This window comes from Mesitornis unicolor, unplaced genomic scaffold (genome assembly GCF_000695765.1).
Source record: "Mesitornis unicolor isolate BGI_N332 unplaced genomic scaffold, ASM69576v1 scaffold5800, whole genome shotgun sequence".
Classification (NCBI taxonomy): Eukaryota; Metazoa; Chordata; class Aves; order Mesitornithiformes; family Mesitornithidae; genus Mesitornis; species Mesitornis unicolor.
The window spans coordinates 26,294-44,264 of NW_010160187.1; the positions used below are offsets into that span (position 1 = coordinate 26,294).

A 17,971-nucleotide genomic window follows, 5' to 3' on the forward strand; every position below is an offset into this window, starting at 1 on the left:
AGAGATGCAGGTTGTAGCATTTCCTTGTACTAGATCTTGAATCTCAGCTAGCTCTTCGGAGATACGGATGAAGGACAAAAAACTCCTCATGTGCTGCTTTCAATGGGAGGGGGCTAAGACCAGCAGTGCCAGTACCTCAGCTGGGGTGGAACTTCAGAAAATAATGCTTTAGTGTGTGTTTTTCGTAGTGGATACTACCTCAAGGCAGAAATCCCAAACTCTGCTTGGGTAGAGGCAGAGGGCAGTAGCATATCCCTTGGTTGTCTTGAGGGCAATGCCATACTTGTAGACCATAGATCCACCATGACCAGAGTGTACGCTCCTGGGAGGTGTAGCTACTGCAGAAAGCTGCTTAGAAGCCTTTCCTTGTGCCTTTCTTGCATCTTCCTCTTCCCTACTGAGGCTCAAGAGGTCCAAACAACTGAGTAACACCTTAAATAAAGGTGCTAAAGTGTGATGTGTTGACTGAGATTGATAAATCCAAGTGACCTCAATTACTTAAGGAGTGTGTAGGTTGGAAAGCAGGGCTTTAATTTCTGTGCACAGCGAATTTCAAACAATTTACATATGGAGACTTTCAGTTTTTCTAAGAGTTGACCTTTAAGTGGGAAGCAATATGCAATGTTAATTAGTGCAGAGCTGGCTCCTCTCGCTACATAATGTTTGCAGATTTTAGAAACTGAAGTGCTTGAGCTTTGTGTAGGACTGATTTGACTTTTATTGAATTGAATGTGTCATTATCACTCTGTGTAATGCAAAGAAATGCACTGCTGTGGCCAGCCAGAAAACAAAATAGCAGAGAAGCTTAATTTGGCAATTATATCCAGAATTTGTGACTTGTGGGAATTCTACAAAGTTTAAATTTTGTAGTAATTAAAAATGACCTGGGGAGCAATAAATTAAAGCCTCTACCATAAATTAAGAAACACGCACAGACAGCTAATGGAAATTGATTGAAGTATTTATCTTAATTTAGGGGATATTTTATCTGTTGCTCTAAGTTGTTTTTAATTACTACTTAAAATTTCAATGCATTCCACATCCATTTTCCTCACCCTGAAACTTTTTTTCAGGCAGCTGAAAATTTTACATTAAAAAAAGCTCAGTCCCCTGTGGTTTGAACAGAGCTTAAAAGAAGACTGTTACTGAGCTGGGGTTGTTATTTTGCTGGAAGGACGGACTGGTATGGAGGAGTTACCTCCTTGGAGGGGGAGTTTAATGCCTTGAGTTGTTGGTGTTTAAGCAAGCTCACCTTTTCTATGAACAAATAAACAAGCTCCCCAGCTTCTCAATTTCAGCTGTAGAAAATAACAGCTTGACAAGCAATATCTTGAAATTGAATTGCCCTTTAAATTGAATATGCTTGGGCTCCCCTTTCAGCCAGCCTGCTGTCTCGATGTGGCATTGGCAGATGCTACACTCAGTGTTCACCGAATATTGCTTGCCCCTGTTTTTTGGACTCGGGCTCCTCCAGGGCTCCTGCTGTTGATCTAGGGTTGGTTGCATATAGTGCACCTGCCCACCACAGCAAGTCTAGTGAGACTTAGTTTATAAAATTAAATATGGTGGAGACAAAATATCATAATGCTTGTTGATTCTTCGGATTTCTTCAGCCTTTTCCTGTGCACCCAGACAGATAAGTGTAACCTTCTCTGCTTGCTCTGGGATCCCCACCTGGCCTGATCAGATGGGCAGGGGAAGTGGCATGCGAATTTTGCGAGTGTGAATGCCCATGGGTTTCGTTTTTCTGCCTGCCTCCTGTGTTAGGATTCAGATTGTGTTAGTCTGCATGGGATAGCTGCTGTCATGAGGAGGGCTACTTCCAGTTCTCGGTGTCTCTGTTCAAGGGCAGCTTTGTACTGGAAGAGCTGCAGAAAAGGGCTTCCAGGGTGACAGGGGAATGGTCATCCTTTCCTGGGAGAAACTTAGATGCTTGGCTTACTTAACTTGTTGAAAGAGTACTGAGAAAGGGTTGGGTTGCTCTCTGAAAACAGACTGTAGATTTTGTTATTATTTGCAAAGGTACAACAGGAATTCAAGTTAAATTATAGTGCTGGCAGAAATTTCCATCAGTAAATTTAGGCTTGGAATGAGGACATATCTAAAGAGAATAGTGAGATTCAGGAATGATCTTTCTACACAACTAAGTGAGGCATTCAGTCCCAGTTAGCATTAATACAGAGTGTTGAATGTCATTAGATGTTGATATTGCTTGCAGTAGTACAGTAGGCAAGCCATCAGACTGCGATCCAGTGGATCTGTGCCCATAGCAAGTTGGTTCACAAGCAAAAGGTATTCTTCGTCTCTCGTGCTCCTCTTCAGCTTGTGACAAGAAGTTCTGCTCCAAGACCCACGTTGCATTTGTCGTCTTTCCTTTCCCTGCGCCAGTCTTTTTCTAAAAATCTGATCTCTGCTACTTACATTGGCTTTTCATTGTATGTGTATGAATGTATTCTGTTCTCTACAAATAAGCACAAGCTGCAGTTTCTGTATTAGCACAGAAGTTTTATGTCACTTTAGGACTGTTTTCTTCCGGTAAAATGCAGCTAATGCTAACTCATTTTTTTTCTTCTTTCTTTGTATTGTAAGCCTTTTTTTGATGCAGAAATGCTTTCTTGCCTTGAGCTTTTGTAGTAGGGTCCAAATTTTGTTTAAATTTTCAAGATATTACTACAATGAGAACAATTATTTCTTTTTAATTGAAAGCTAATAAATCTTGTGGGTGTTGGGTTTTTTTGTTATTTGGTTGTGGGTTTTTGTTGGTGGATTGGTTTGGGTTTTTTTTTTGAGTTGAATGTCCTGTTTCCTGATGTCCCTGTTTTCCCTTCACTTTAAGTATTCATCACTGCTCCAGCATCTTTATATTCATTTCTTTACCACGATTTGCTTGTTAGTCTTCTTAGCAGTGTTTATCTTTCTAGAAATCAGTCGTGTTTATGCAGTAGGAACATGAAGCATCTGAAATGTTGGTAGCTTATCCAGCTGCCTTTTCTGACTTGCTGGTAAACACTCAAAGTTCAAAAGGCTTCTTTATATTTGCCATTTATACGACATGTTTGGATGAATGAAAGCTGTATATCAAACTGGCTGGTAAATTTAGCAGTACTATGAGCAATAAGAAAAAGTCTTTCACCTTTTATTGCAGTCTAGAATTCCACCCACGAATGATTTCAAAGTTGGTATGAAACTGGAAGCCCGGGATCCTCGCAATGTTACCTCGGTTTGTATAGCTACAGTCATAGGCATTACCGGTGCCAGGCTACGGTTGCGGCTGGATGGAAGTGACAACAAAAATGATTTTTGGAGGCTCGTGGATTCCTCCGACATACAGCCCATTGGGACCTGTGAAAAGAAAGGGGGCATGCTCCAGCCTCCACTTGGTAAGAAACAAAGCTTCTGAACTAATAATGTGTGTGGAGTATTGCTTTCATGAAGTCGATTTTACCTTTTTGTCTTGGCAAATTCAGTGGTACTAACATCGCACCAAACTTTAAATTGAAAAGTAAGCAAACTGATTCAGGGTAAGTAAATTGCAGCTTTTTCATCTTTTTTGCATTCTTTTGACATAAGAAGGAGCAGAATAATTAGTTTGAATTCTGTTATTTTTTAAGAAATTGTCCCTTAGTATTAAATGGGAGTGTTTGACAGCTTTCTTAATGATGAGGTACAATGTCTTGTGCCCATTCTAAAAATGTTTGCTGGTACACATCCTGTCTTCTAAGTATGTATGGCTACAACATCTTGCTTGATGCTGTGCATGCTCCTGGTAGTGGACTTTCATAAGAATTGCGGGAAGCCGACTGCCCTTTTTCAGTGATTCAGAGCAGCCCACTAGAAGGCGCTCGCTGTTAAGCGACCGGGTCAGCGCCCAGCTGGGCTGCGGGGGATGCAGCCGTGCAGGGCGGTCAGTGTTTTCTGGGGTACTGGGCAAATTGGTTGTGGTCTGGGAAAGGCAGCGTGGGGGGGGGGACTTAACGACGGTATCGCAGCATTCTGCTGTGAGGCAGGACAAATAGCACTGCAGAGCTTTAGCGCATTGCAAGCTTCCGTTGCATGCAGTTCTCATCTCCTCAAATCAACACGTTGATCCATCTGATCAGTTTGTTACGACTAGTTTTGTAAGCATGAAGAATACTCATTGTCAAAATGTAGCTTTCCTAGGTGTAGAAATAGCATGCAGAATTTCTTTTGCCTTTTCTTAACAACATGGGTAACAACATTATGTGTCCCCCAGATGGAGAAATAGTGCTTGGGTTTAGCTTTATTGAGGAAGTGTATTAAACGGGGAACTGGACAAAGGAATTCCTTGCTATATAATAAATAGTCAGAGGTAACTTGACTATTACCCCCTATTACTAGGGGTAATAAAGTGTGGTATTACCTTTTTTTGCTGTGATTAACCTGTAAATTTAGATCTGCAAACTTGTACCATATTTGTTATAGCTTAAAGTTATAGGTGGGGAAATTTTTAGAGAAACACAGTTTTAACGTTGGTCTGAGAATAGTTCTGCTTTTAAAAAGGAGGAAAAATAATGACCAAAATGTGTATTAACCCCACTCCAACCTCCCCACAACCGCAATATCCCCTCCCCTGTTAACCTGTTATTTTCTCTTATTTTTAGAAGATGCAAGAAACAACATTCTTAATATAAGAAATGAACTGTTAGGAGTTTGAAAGATGAAGTGAAAAGTACCATTTCATTACAGTATGAAACTTGATTTGCTTGTAGAGAGGCAAACAGACACAGGAGCGGTTGACATAACCATTAAGACACTTCACATAGATTATAAGGGTAGACTTTTGTTCTGTTGTGTTGCTTTAGAAACACAAGAAAAGCAGCGCAACCAGGATGCTGCTCTAGAAAAATATTATTTGGGATAGATAGAGTGTGAGCCTAAGGGCTTTTTTCCTTCTTTCTTTTGGATATATAGAGATTTTTAATGAAAGCGCTGGGAATTCTTGACACTTGGAAGAAAAGATACTTATTTTGGAGATTTTTGGAGAAATTACTGTTTAACCTCTCTGAAGTTCTCAGGACAACCCTGTAGAATGAATGCAGTGATACAGGTATGAAAGAGGGTTGTAATAGAGAAGAGTATATCTACTCCTCCAGCTGCACATGTGCACAGTGTTAAATGCATTACTTGAGGAGCACAGTGCTTTCTAAAACATGTTTCTAAGCCAGCCTGATGAGTGAAACAACTCTGGTTATGTATCACAGGGGCAGTCAGTTTGTTAAGAAGAGAAGCTTTCCGTGACTGTCAGTAGAAAGGTTGATGCCTTCTCTTCGGATGCTGTTTCTTATGCCTCTTTGATCAGGCTGCTTGTAGTGCAGCACCAAACAAGCGGCTGTTTCCCTGCACCCAGGCGTGTAAGTTCACCTGCCCTCTGAACAATTGCTGGTTATTCCGAAAAGAATGTGAGTGCCATTATTTTGTCCCTCCTGCCCTAGATTTTTCTGGAGATAGGCTGAATTCCAGCAATCAAACATTCTGGCGTACCTAGCTACATTTTTGAAAAAAGCCTTTTTGGCAGTTTTACAGCATCCTGTTCCTAGGCAAAGCTGGGAGCTAATTGGGTGTATAATTACCTCCTGTTAAACATTTAAGGAACTGATTATTTTTTTTTTTTCCTGAGTAGTAGGGAACCTTCTGGATACTAATGTTCTACTTCTCTTGTAATAACTAGCTGAAATAGTCCCTCCTACTTGATTTTTACATAGGTTTAATTATGCATGTTACAGGAGGGTTTCGAGAAGGTGATTAGTGTAGCAAAGGGTTCCTGTTCCAGCCTCTGTTTTTCGTGGGTGAGCTGCTTTGCTGTTGAGAACTTTTGTTCTCAGCAAATTACACTGAGGAAAACATTTTCTCTGGTTTTACTGGCATGACTTAAAGGCCAATGAAGTTAATTGAAACTGTTGTTCAGTTGTCATTCCTCTGTCTTGAGTCTATGTCTTTTCTGGACTAGCTGGTTAGGAATAATGTGTTTCAATAACCGCATGTGTTTGGATTGTGTGAAGACTCCAGTATCAAACCAGGACTGATAATCAGCTGAGCAGTGCTCAAATTATGACACTAGTTCTCAGATGTGAGCTTTGTTTCGATTTGGTTTTGCATAGGTAGTTCCGACTTGAAAGCTGTTTATTCAACTGCAGATAGCTTAAAGCTGCAAGTTAAAGAACCATTATACCATATAATCCAGGTTTGGATGATTTAATGATTTAAGAATTGCAAATATGTTCCACCTTTCTAGTTACTTTTTTTTTTCCTTAAGAGAATTGTCAAAGCTTAGTTATGAGGGAACTCAAGGTTACTGGCACATTCTGATACTGTTTTCTTTGTGGGAAAATTTCCAATTTGCTCTATTATGTCTGATATTTTTCTACAGAACTATGCCAGACATACAACTGCTAAAGATGCAGAAAAAATGTCCACTATGGCTGTTACCTCACTCATTACTTTGAAGCAATTATTTGGAAAGCACAAAAAGCAAAAGGGATTTTTGTTTTGTTTTTGTTTTGGTTTTTAACTGAGAAGTAGTTGATTCTGCAGGAAGATTATCTGGCATGAGAATGTTTCCAGCCAAACCTTTGTTCTGCTTGAGTAAGGAAATTCATCTAAACAAATTTGATTACTGTTTGTGCTTTTTATTCACTTGTTAATGAAGGATATTGAAGTAGAAACATCTTCCAGTTTATTTTTTCCCATATGATGCATGCATTTATTACAATAATTGTATTTTCGTTCTTCCCTGTTATGTGTTCTTTGTGTTTTTAAGGCTATTTATTTATTTTAATGGGGGATGGAGAAGCAACCGAATGTTCTTTCTTGGTTTTTTTGTTGGCAATTTTTTTTGTCTGTGGTCTGGTGACATAATTACCCTTTTGTTTTTAAGACTCTTGTATCTCCTTAATAAATGAGAGAAGCTGGAATGGAGGATGTTGTTTTAGAATGAGAGCAAAAAGTGGACCTGATTGTGCTGGGGAGGCTCCCTTGGGTCAAGAACTGTGTGGGACAACCTGGTGATCTCCTGTACTAGAGCTTGCATGTTGTTAAGTTCTAGATGTTTGTAAAATCACAGATTATGATGAGTGATTCTGCAGGCAAGTCTCTCAGATGAAAAATGGAAAATCATTGCATGGCTTCCTGCACTGATGGAGACCCTGTTCCTTCTCGGCTACTTCTGTTTTGACCAAGTCCAAACTAGAGGGCATGAGGTGTTAGTAAAACAGACTTTAGATCCTTCTCTTTGTTTTATTTTACAGACTGAAAGTAGGGCTGTTGTATACAAATACTTTGTTTGTTACTCAGGGTTCCAGATGAATGCGTCTTCTTGGCCAATGTTTCTCCTAAGAACTCTCAATGGAGCTGAAATGGCACCTGCAGCATTCTTTAAGAAGGTAAGATAAAAGGAACTGCTGGTAAGCAACTTTCTACCAATTAGTCCATGGTTACATCTTTTTTAATGAGAATGCCAAGATACTATGTTGTCTGCAGCACAGGAGAGCAAGGCTGTTATTTAAAATTACTTTTAACTGGACTGGCAAGCTACAAAGCTGGACAGGAAGCCATCTGTTTCTGCCTCATTGGGCATCTCTTTTCCCAGGTTGAGACTTTAAGTTATGGTGTGTTATTTAGAAAAAATGTGTTAGCTCATTTTTCTGTGTCTCATGGATTTAAGATGTGATGCACCTTAATTTTCCTAATAGCACCTTATTCATGTGGTTGTGCACCAGAGTAGAAAATTTTTACTGGGGAATAAGAGTCATTGGAATACAGTAGCACTCGTAAAGTTTTTGTTAAATGTTTTCATTGGGCACATACTTGTAATTTAAAATTATTTAAAATGTAGTGAGAAAGTAGTTGAAAATGGCAGAAAAAGCTGTTCATTTTTAAAAAGCATGATTCAAGTAAGTTACTGTGAGACATGAATGATTATATAAAAACAACAGTAATATTGAAATGTCTTGTTGGTTCAATTTTTTGTCAGGGTGCGAAGACCCTGCTGTCACATGGAATTACTTCATTTTTGGTACTGAGTATCATGACTTCTTCTTGATACTGATACAAGTTCGTCAGCAAATCAAACAGTTGGGTTCAGACCTGCAATTGCATTGCTTTTGTGTTAACTCTATACAATTATATGTATTTTAATATAAAATTCTATAAATTTTCTGAGGTGTGATAAGCCATGCTTCGCCGTGCTAGCCTACCAGCACATCTGAGATGGCTTTTGGATAACGAGATTCCTGAGTCTGAGGTGGTCATTCAGGTTGCACTGGGTCACAACTCCTGCTGTGGGGGCACATTTGTGCTGGTCACATTGACTTGATTTTTGTTTTTCTTTTGTCCACTTGTAATTGGTCTAAGGCCAACTGAGTTATCAGAGACCTATAAATAACATCTAAAGCTTATTAATTTTTTATGCATTAATTGAGAGGTGAAGCTTTTACCAGACAGTTATCAGTCCCCAGAAATATCTGTTCCCTGCAAACCTCCTCTTCTTTATTAGCATGTAATAATTTCATTTTAGTGTCTTTGCTGTCTTGCTGCCCAGACATAATGTATTGGATGCAACCTATTGCTTATGTAAATACTTTTAGTGGGGTCTTTCTGTCATGAGGAATTTTGCTCATTATCCCAGCTGTGTTTGTGGGAACAGAATCTAGGTTTTTATAATACAGTAAAGCAAAAGCAAGTTTGAGATATGAGTAAATCTCCTTGAATGTCTATAACATCTTGGGAGTAGTGACTGTAAGAAATCACAGAATCATAGAATTGTTTAGGTTGGAAGAGACCTTGAAGATCATAGTATCCAACCATTAACTGCAAACTAACTCCACCACTAAACCATGCCACTGAGCGCCACATCCACATGTCTTTTAAACACCTCCAGGGTTGTTGACTCCACCACTTCCCTGGGCAGCCTGTTCCAGTGCTTGACCACTGTTTCAGTGAAAATAATTTTCCTAATATCCAATCTGAACCTCCTCCTGGAGCAGTTTGAGGCCATTTCCTCTTGTCCTATCACTTGTTACTTGGGAAAAGAGTCCGACCCCCACCTCGCTACAACCTCCTTTCAGGCAGTCGTAGAGGATGATAAGGTCTCCCTTCAGTCTTCTTTTCTCCAGACTAAACAACCCCAGCTCCCTCAGCTGCTCCTTGTAAGGCTTGTTCAGACCCTTCACCAGCTTTGTTTCCTGTCTTTGGACACACTCCAGTGCCTCAATGTCTTTCTTGTAGTGAGGGGCCCAAAACTGAACACAGTATTCGATGTGTGGTCTCACCAGTGCCAAGTACAGCGGACAATCACTTCCCTACTCCTGCTGGCCACACTATTTCTCACACAAGCCAGGATGTCATTGGCCTTCTTGGCCATGTGGGCACACTGCTGGCTCATATTCAGCCGGCTGTTGACCAGCACCCCCAGGTCTTTTTCTGCTGAGAGTGCACTTGATCCCCTCGTCCAGATCACAGATAAAGATGTTAAACAACTGGACCCAGTGCTGAGCCCTGGGAAACACCACTTGTGACTGGCCACCAACCAGGTTTAACTCCTTTCACAACAACTCTTTGTGCCCGGTCATCCAGCAAAGAGTACACCCATCCAAGCTATGGTTTGCCCAGGAGAATGCTGTGGGAAATTATTTCAAAGGCTTTATTAAAGTCTAGGTAGACAACATCCATGATTGAAATGAATTATGAAGAAAACCGGATCTTTTTCTTCTTCTTTTGTGTTTTTTTTTAAGAGGCCATGGGAATACAGATATTCTACCACTCTTACTTTTGTAGGAACCACCAAAACCTGTGCCAAACTGCTTTAAAGTTGGAATGAAACTTGAAGCTATAGATAGAAAGAACCCATACTTGATTTGCCCAGCAACCATTGGAGATGTTAAAGGAGACGAAGTTTTTGTTACATTCGATGGCTGGAGAGGAGCATTTGACTACTGGTGCAGATGCGATTCTCGAGATATTTTCCCGGTTGGATGGTGTAGCTTGACAGGAGATGCATTACAACCACCAGGGAACAATGGTAAGATGTCTAATAATATTGCTTAATTATTTTTCCCCTCGATTACGGCAGAATTTTAAAAACCAGCTGGCTGTAAGCAGATAAGACTGAAGATTTGATTTGTGAGCAGCTGATGAGGATGAAGTGTTGTTAAATTTTCTTTATGTAGTTTAAGACTAATATGATAGTTTCTGGGAAACAATTTTGGTCTGTTCGTAGTAACTCTGGGAACATGTTTTATTTAATACTGTTAGGAGTGCTTTTGATAATCTTTAATTTTTGTGTGCTTGTGAAGAATCTTGAACTTCAACGAGATTTGCTGTTTGTATTACAGATAGTCACATGCTCCTGTTTAATGATACTAATATATTTGCTGCCGCAGCACTTTATGTTAAGCCAAAATGCTAAGAAAGTAAAGTAGTCTTTGCTTCTGTGATGATCAAAGGTTTGAACTATGTATTTGGTGTTTCTTCCTTCCTACTCTCAAAATGCTGTCTTGAAGCTGCCTATTCTGAATGCTTCATCATCCTCATACCTTTAAGGATATTTATACATAGGGTTATAGAGTCCCTTTAACTAATAGCCCCTGTGCTTTATAATGTACCTACCTTGGAAAGAAGGGAAATGGAATAAAGAGGGATATCTCTGAATGTAATCCCTCTGCAGCTGTGGGCACCTCTTGTTTCTGTGATGTAAGGCTTTTCTGGCAAACTGTTTGGGCTCTTCTGTCCTCATTCCCTTCAGATTTGACAGAAAGAGGTTTTTAACAAGGGGAGCCATATTTTGATTAATTACTTTAATATCATTGACAAGAGTAATTTGTTCTCATGGTGAGCATTTTCACAGCTGGTGTTAGGTAAGGAATGAGTAAACTGGTATCACAGAGCTCTTTCTGGGAGTACCAAAGGACCAGAAGCAAGAGGGCAAGAAATCAGCCATGTTTCCTACTCTCTCCATCTCCACTGTTGTTCTCAATCTTTTACCAGCAGGTCAAGAACTGCATGGAAATTCTAAGTGAAAATCTAAGTTAGTTAAGGGTACCTCTGCATCCTTGCCCTCACCTACCTGTCTGTAGTTGTTGGCTGCAGTTCCTGCCAATGGTCATAGCACCTGTCATCTTGTTTAGTCCATTTTGGTGGATTTCAGCAAGGCAACAACTGTGTGTGTAGCTGTACTGGTGGATCCAGGATGATCTGCCAGTACAAACCTGCGGTGGAAAAGGGGAAAGTTAGGGGAGTACAGTCTACATTCGGTCAGAATTCATCTCATAGGTACAAAGCTGACCACAGCCTTCATGTTTCTGTGCTCCCAGTCGGTAAAGTGTCTTTCTCAGCTTCATCAGGAGGTTGATCTTGTCTTGAGAAATCATGAATGGGATGCGTTATTATGGTAAGGTAATTATGTTAATTGCGGTGAAATGAAATGGCCTTATACAAAAAGGGCTGTGTAAGTAAGTGGCGTAAAATTTTTTAGAAGATACTCTTGTGAGAGTTTAGATTGCTGAGTCCAATTGCATCTTTTGGAAAGAAGTATTATTAAATTGATTAATCTGCTTCAGTTTCAGTGCTGGAAAACGGGCAGTATTTTGAGACAATATGTACAGATTTTTTTCTTGCCTGTTTAGTGCTTGGTAGAGATCAAAGAGTTGTTTAACAATTAGTTAGTAAAGTTGTTCAGGTAATAAAACTAACAAAATTCTTGAGTCTGTTCAAATTTGCTGAAGGTTTGAAATACCTGCCCAGGTATTTTTTGTGGATTCTCTTGCTTTGTTATGAAAAACAGTGACTTTAGACATTAATAAGTGACTTGTAGCCAAAACTGAGAGTTTTGGACATGTGGTAGAAACTGCGAGTGGGGAGGTGCAGGCTGAGGGTTTCATTATTTTTAATTCTAAAAGTGAGCCCAGGTTAACTGCAGTTTTATTGAAATTGCATGTGCTCCTTTTTTCCCCTGTTCTGGGTTTCTGAAGTTTCACTTCATGTGCTTATTTTTCATGTTCTGTTTGTGCATGTTGTACACACTTGTCAAATTTACATAGCTAGCTGAAATATTTTTTTCTCCCAGGTTGTGTTTTTCAGTGTTATTTGATCGCTTTGAGCCACTAAAGAACTGTAATGATAGTCCTTTATTAAGATGTAAATAATAGCTTCCAGGAAAGTGTAATCAAGACATTTCAATTCAGAAATACGATCATGTTGTCAGAATTCTTCATTAAGTCACATTAACATTGACTACTCCTGTTAAGGAAGAAAGTATGACAGATACTATATTGTAGGGATTCACTTGAAATTTTCTAGCATTATTTTGGCCTGGATGTATTTCCTGCAGGTTAGTTTAGTATTTCTGCCTCAAATTACCCCGTTGGAAAGTGATAATAATTGACCAAGTGTGGTTTTCAGAGTGAATATAATGGGAAGTATTCTTCATTTTTGTAACTACTTTTTCTGAAAGGATTTAAATGTGTTAAATCACTAGTTAAAGAACTGGAGAAAAAAAAACAAAACCAGCTTTTAGTGACCAAGCAAAACCAATATTGTGCAATCTAAGTATGAAAGCAATTAATGGTGCTTTAAATTTCATCCATACCTAGCACAACAATTTCCTGCCAGGAGACTTGTATATTTAAGGGTCTAATTTAGCCCTTTGAAAAAGAGAAGAAATGCAGTAAGGGAAACAATATAAAAATTAGAAAATGTGTTATTTCAGCTGTTTACTGTCTTAGCCATTTAGAATGACCAGAGAGACTGTAGGAATGGGAATTTTTAAAGAACAATTTAAACACAGGCTTCTTAAGTATGGGTGAATTTACCCAGAACAGATTACATGGTATATTTAGTCTTTATAGTTTCATCTACTGTAACTTGCATTGGTTTTAGAAAGATAAGCTCAGGAACTAAGACACAATTAATAGAATGGAGAAGGTAGGTGAAAAGTTGTTTTGGACCAACTGTTCTTAACATTCAGGCCTTAATCTTTGTGTTGATATTTTGTCTTTGGTCCTTACCAGAAACGTGACTTGGGTAGATCTTGCTGGATGTCAGGGTATGTGTACAGTGGTATGAAGTGTAGCATGCAATATTTATACTAGCAGAAGCTGTGCTTAGCTAATGTTGTGGTTTTGCCTCCTTAGGAATATCTCTGATAGTAGCAGGAATTTATGTTGTGTCTGATTTGACAGCAGTTCTTGATGTTGGCTTCACCTGCTGGCCCAAGGTTAATATTGGTGGTCCAAGGATGCAGTGGCTTGTTTTCTCTGCATCTCTTGGTCGCTTAAGTGCTTTTAGGGATGACTTGTCACTTGGTAACATCAGTGTGAACTGCAGCTGGTGAAAGAAGCTGGCACGGTAGTGACTGTGCTGGCTCACTCTGCAGGACCATCTGCTCTAGCAGGCTTTCTCCAGCAGTGGCTAAAGGCAGATGTCTGAAGAAAACCATGAGGCTTGCAGAAGTATTCCTAAGATCTGGCCATCCACAACCCAGCACCTCTCAAGTCCAGAGTACTGAGTTCCTCCTGGAGGAGCTTGATCTTTTTTGTTCAATTTTCTTTTTGAGCCATCTGAACTTTTAGCACCTACAACACCTTGTAATAACGAGTTCTGTACTTGAGTATCTGTTCTGTGGAAAAGGAGCTATCCTTTTTCTTGCTGGTAGTTTCATTTGATGTCTTTGTGTTCTTGTGCTGAACTAGCTTCTTGTGCTTCCAGTACTTGTACGGGAAGAGGCACTAAATATTCATTCCCTGATTGCCATCTTCATATCCATCATGATTTTGTAGACTTGTATTTTAGCATCCCTCAGCTATCTGTATTTCAAACTTCTAAAATCCTTTTCTGTTTTGATCATGCATGATTCGAAAGGCATAGGCCCAAACAGTGATCTCTTCAGGATTTCTCTAGAGTCCTCTCTCGACTGTGGAAACATGTCTGTTTATTCCTGGCCACTGTTTGGTATTTTTCAATAAATTCTTTAGGAGGATCATGAGGATCTTCCCTCTTATCCATTGCCAGCCAAGGATCTTTTTAAGAGACTGTGGTGTGAGACCTTGTCAAGTGCAAATCCACAGGCTCCATGAATTGACTTTCCATTGTCTACTTGCTTACAAAATTAATAATAGGTTTGTGAGATGTTGCTTTTCTCTTCAAAAGTTATGATTGGTTCTTCCCCAACGCATCGTATTTATTGTTGGGTTCACTACCTCTGTTCTGTACAAGAGTTTTTAGCACCTTAACCAGTACAGACATAGGTGTCCTGTCCATACCTTGCTGGCCAGAGTGTTCGCAGTGTATTAACCAACTTTAAGTCTCTGAACTTCAGGCAATTTTAAGGACAAACTTGCACAGCAACATCAATAGGTTGGAGATTTCATCTTGTAGGTCCCTTAAAACTCCTAAGTGCCGTGTGTCCTGCCAACTCCCTACTGTTTGTTTTGTCTCCAATTGCTGACCTTTACTACCATTACTTCATGTCAGGGAGCTTGTGAAGAGGAGTTCTGATATGGGAACTGATGGGATGAAATTCCCTGGACTGAGTATGAACACAAAAAACCCATTCAGTCTTGTTGCTTTAGAGTTATCTTCCACATTTGCTCATTCTGAAATCTGATCATCTGTTGGGTCTGTGTAACTTCTGCTTTTGATATGCTTTAAAAAGGCTTTTCAACTTTGGTATCTTTTGAATGTTTTTCTGTTAACTGTTTTTCTAGACCAAACATATTATGCTTTTCCATTTAACCACCACAGATCGTAATTTTTATTTTACTCAGTTGGATAATAGAAAGCTGCTACTATGCCTAAGAACATTCTCGTATTGCACTGTGGCCAGCTGTATCTGAGGCTTATGGTTGAAGGAGACAGTAGATGACTGGAGATTGTCAGAGCAGTTTCGATTTGCTGTTTCTGTGTAAATTCATTTTACTGTTTAGTCATTACATGTAAATGGCAGTTACTTAGGCAACCCACCTTTTTATTTATAATAGAAGTAAAACCTTTTCCGTAAGAGAGAGAAAACAAAAGAACAACTGGGGACAAGCCGTGTGGGAAATGATAAGTAGTTTCACCTGCAAAGAGTGATTTCAGTATCAAGTAGTATCATTTAGATGTGAACAGCATCTGGAGAGGGATTGGTTTCTCTGTCTCTGATCCCCACAGTCTTATGAAGCCAGATCTTTGACAGATAAAGATGATGCAAGAACTCATGAAAGAGGAACTGCGCTTTGCACACTGCAGGGAAGAATTTTGGTGACCAAAGGAAGATGATGAATTAATCTAAATAAAAAACAGTGATACGCTGTAGCTTTTATCCATAGTCCCTTTCCTTCCTTCCTTCTCCTCTGTCTCCCCTGCTTCCACATCATGTGTCACCTCATTGCTTTTCTCCCAATCCAGTGCATTTATTGTCAGTGAGAGCAATCTTCTTTCATTACACTAATCAGCCTGTGATGTTAAAGGTCTCCTTCAAAAGCTGTCTGCAGCAATAAGAGTAGTATAGGCTCAAGTGGGGATTAAGAAGTAGCTTATTTGTCTGTTTTAGGATTTTGCAGTTTAGTTTTATTTAGTTTTCAGACATGTTCTCAATACTTACTTTGTGCAGATTTTTCCAAGCTACCTACTGGGGATGCTCTTCTCTGTTATTGATAAGAAAATTATGTCAAAATAGCTGTGCTGTATTTTCAACTGAGTTGTACACAAATGTGCAATAGCAATATAAACTGAAGTACTACTCTAAATGTTTGCAGGTGAAACAAAAGCAGTGTTGAAACTTTAGACACAGCTACAGTTAGAGCTGTGAAAAGACTGTGATGTTTGAAGTAGACAAAAAATCAGATAAGTGTGGTAATTCTTAAGTTTCATTAAAGAAAGAAACAAATGCTGAAATGGTACAATTTCATACTGCTGGAAGTTTTGATCTTCTCTTAGTGCAGCCAGCTTCTTTTCACAAGCAGGTCACAATAGTTAAATCAGACACGTACAGTAAGCAGATTTATGCTGTCTTCAGAACTGTACATGAAAAACTCCTCAGTGCTTCAGGCTAAAGTCTGATTTGCCACATTCTCTCACATGTTAAGCTTTTTTTATTTGGTATTAATGTTTCTTGGCATGTTGCAGCAAGGCCTGGATGGTGCTGCTTCAGGGCAGTAATCACTTAAGAAAAAATAAAGGTTTTGCCTTTCCCAAAGCTGTGACCTTATTGCAAGTCTGGTGTCCTCACTGTCTTACCATGTTTGTTTACAAGGAAGTTGCAGTTTTCTTTTAAACTGGAAGTACTCAAACACCTGTATTTCTGACTGTAACCTGGAAAATATGTTTTTTAAAATTTGCTTTTGTTCAGGTCTTGTGGATACTAATGTCAGCAGTGGTAATGGTGCCCTACTAGTGGGTGGCATTGGGTGGATTTTTTCCCTATCTGTGTTAGTACATATAAGCTATGTTAATATCAGTGCTGTCATTCAGATGTTGAGACAAAGAAATTGTGGCATTGCGCTAACCACACTCTGCATTTGTTTTTTCTTCCCCTGAAGCTTGTTGCATTTTATTGTTTCATTTTTGGCCAACGTTTCATCCTGCTGATGTTACATGGGAAAAATAGTCACAGAAACAGTAATGATGGGGTGAAGAATCAGGATGTGTAGAGCTAGACTTTGCCAGGCTTATTGACAGATTCACCATCAGCACTCCTAAACTGTTTTCAGGTAACACAGGTTTGTACTGCTTTGATAGTTTATCGAGTATTTATTTAGAATCATAGAATCATTTGAGTTGGAAAAGACGTCTATCACCAAGTCCAACCGTTAATCCAGTACCACTACATCCACTAAACTATGTCTTGGAGTGTCACATCTACACATTTTTTGAACACCTCCAGGGATGGTGACTCCACCACTTCCCTGGGCAGCCTGTTCCAGTGCTTGACCACTGTTTCAGTAAATAAATTTTTTCTAATATCCACTCTGAACCTCCCTCGGCACAACTTGAGGCCATTTCCTCTCACGCTATCACTTGTTACTTGGGAGGAGAGACCAACACCCACCTCACTACAGCCTCCTTTTAGGCAGTTGTAGAGGGTGATAAGGTCTCCTCTGAGGCTTCTCTTCTCCAGACTAAACAACCCCAGTTCCCTCAGCTGCTCCTCATAAGACTTGTGCTCCAGACCCCTCACCAGCTTCGTTGCTCTTCTCTGGACACCTTCAGCACCTCAGTATCCATCTTGTAGTGAGGGGCCCAAAACTGAACACAGTGTTTGAGGTGTGGTCTCACCAGTGCCAAGTACAGCGGACAACCACTTTCCTACTTCTGCTGGCCACACTATTCCTGATACAAGCCAGGATGCCGTTGGCTTTCTTGGCCACCTGGGCACACTGCTGGCTCATGTTCAGCTGACTGTTGACCAGTGTGCTCAGGCGCTTTTCGGCTGGGTTGCTTTTCAGCCACCCCTCCCCAAGCCTGTAGCACTGCATGGGGTTGTTGTGCAGGACCTGGCACTTGGCCTTGCTGAAGCTCATACAGTTGGCCTCAGCCCATTGATCCAGCCTGTCCAGGTCCCTCTGCAGAGCCATCCTACCCTTGAGCAGATCAACACTCCTACCCAGTTTTGTGTCATTTGCAAACTTACTGAGGGAGCACTCAATCCTCTCATCCAGATCATTGATAAAGAGATTAAATAGAAGTGGCCCCACAACTGAGCCCTGGGGAACACCGCTTGTGACCGGCTGCCAACTGGATTTAATTTGCTCTCTTCCTTCTCAGCTTATCAACAAAATACAGCTCTTCAGGGTGTTTTGGAGGGTTTGGGGGTTTTTTTGCTGGTGTGGTTGCAATGGCAGTGGTTTGTTCAAGGATGAGACTAGAGTCTGGCTTTGCACAGTTCTTGGTTTCTGGAGCCTAACTGGGGAGATCTTTCCAGGAGTCTTTCTTCTGTTTTGCTTGTACCCCTGACTCCTGCATGCCCCCTGCCCCAGCT

General features: G+C 40.1%; 1 protein-coding gene across 1 annotated transcript in view; it reads left to right on the plus strand.

The window, feature by feature from the left end:
- Window positions 1–17,971, plus strand: part of SCML2 (sex comb on midleg-like 2 (Drosophila)) — a 57,661-nt gene that overhangs the window by 13,761 nt on the left and 25,929 nt on the right. Inside the window, 3 exon segments of the mRNA XM_010189187.1 lie at window positions 3,146–3,380; window positions 7,312–7,400; window positions 9,793–10,036. Of these exon segments, the coding sequence (XP_010187489.1) occupies window positions 3,146–3,380; window positions 7,312–7,400; window positions 9,793–10,036 (568 nt within the window).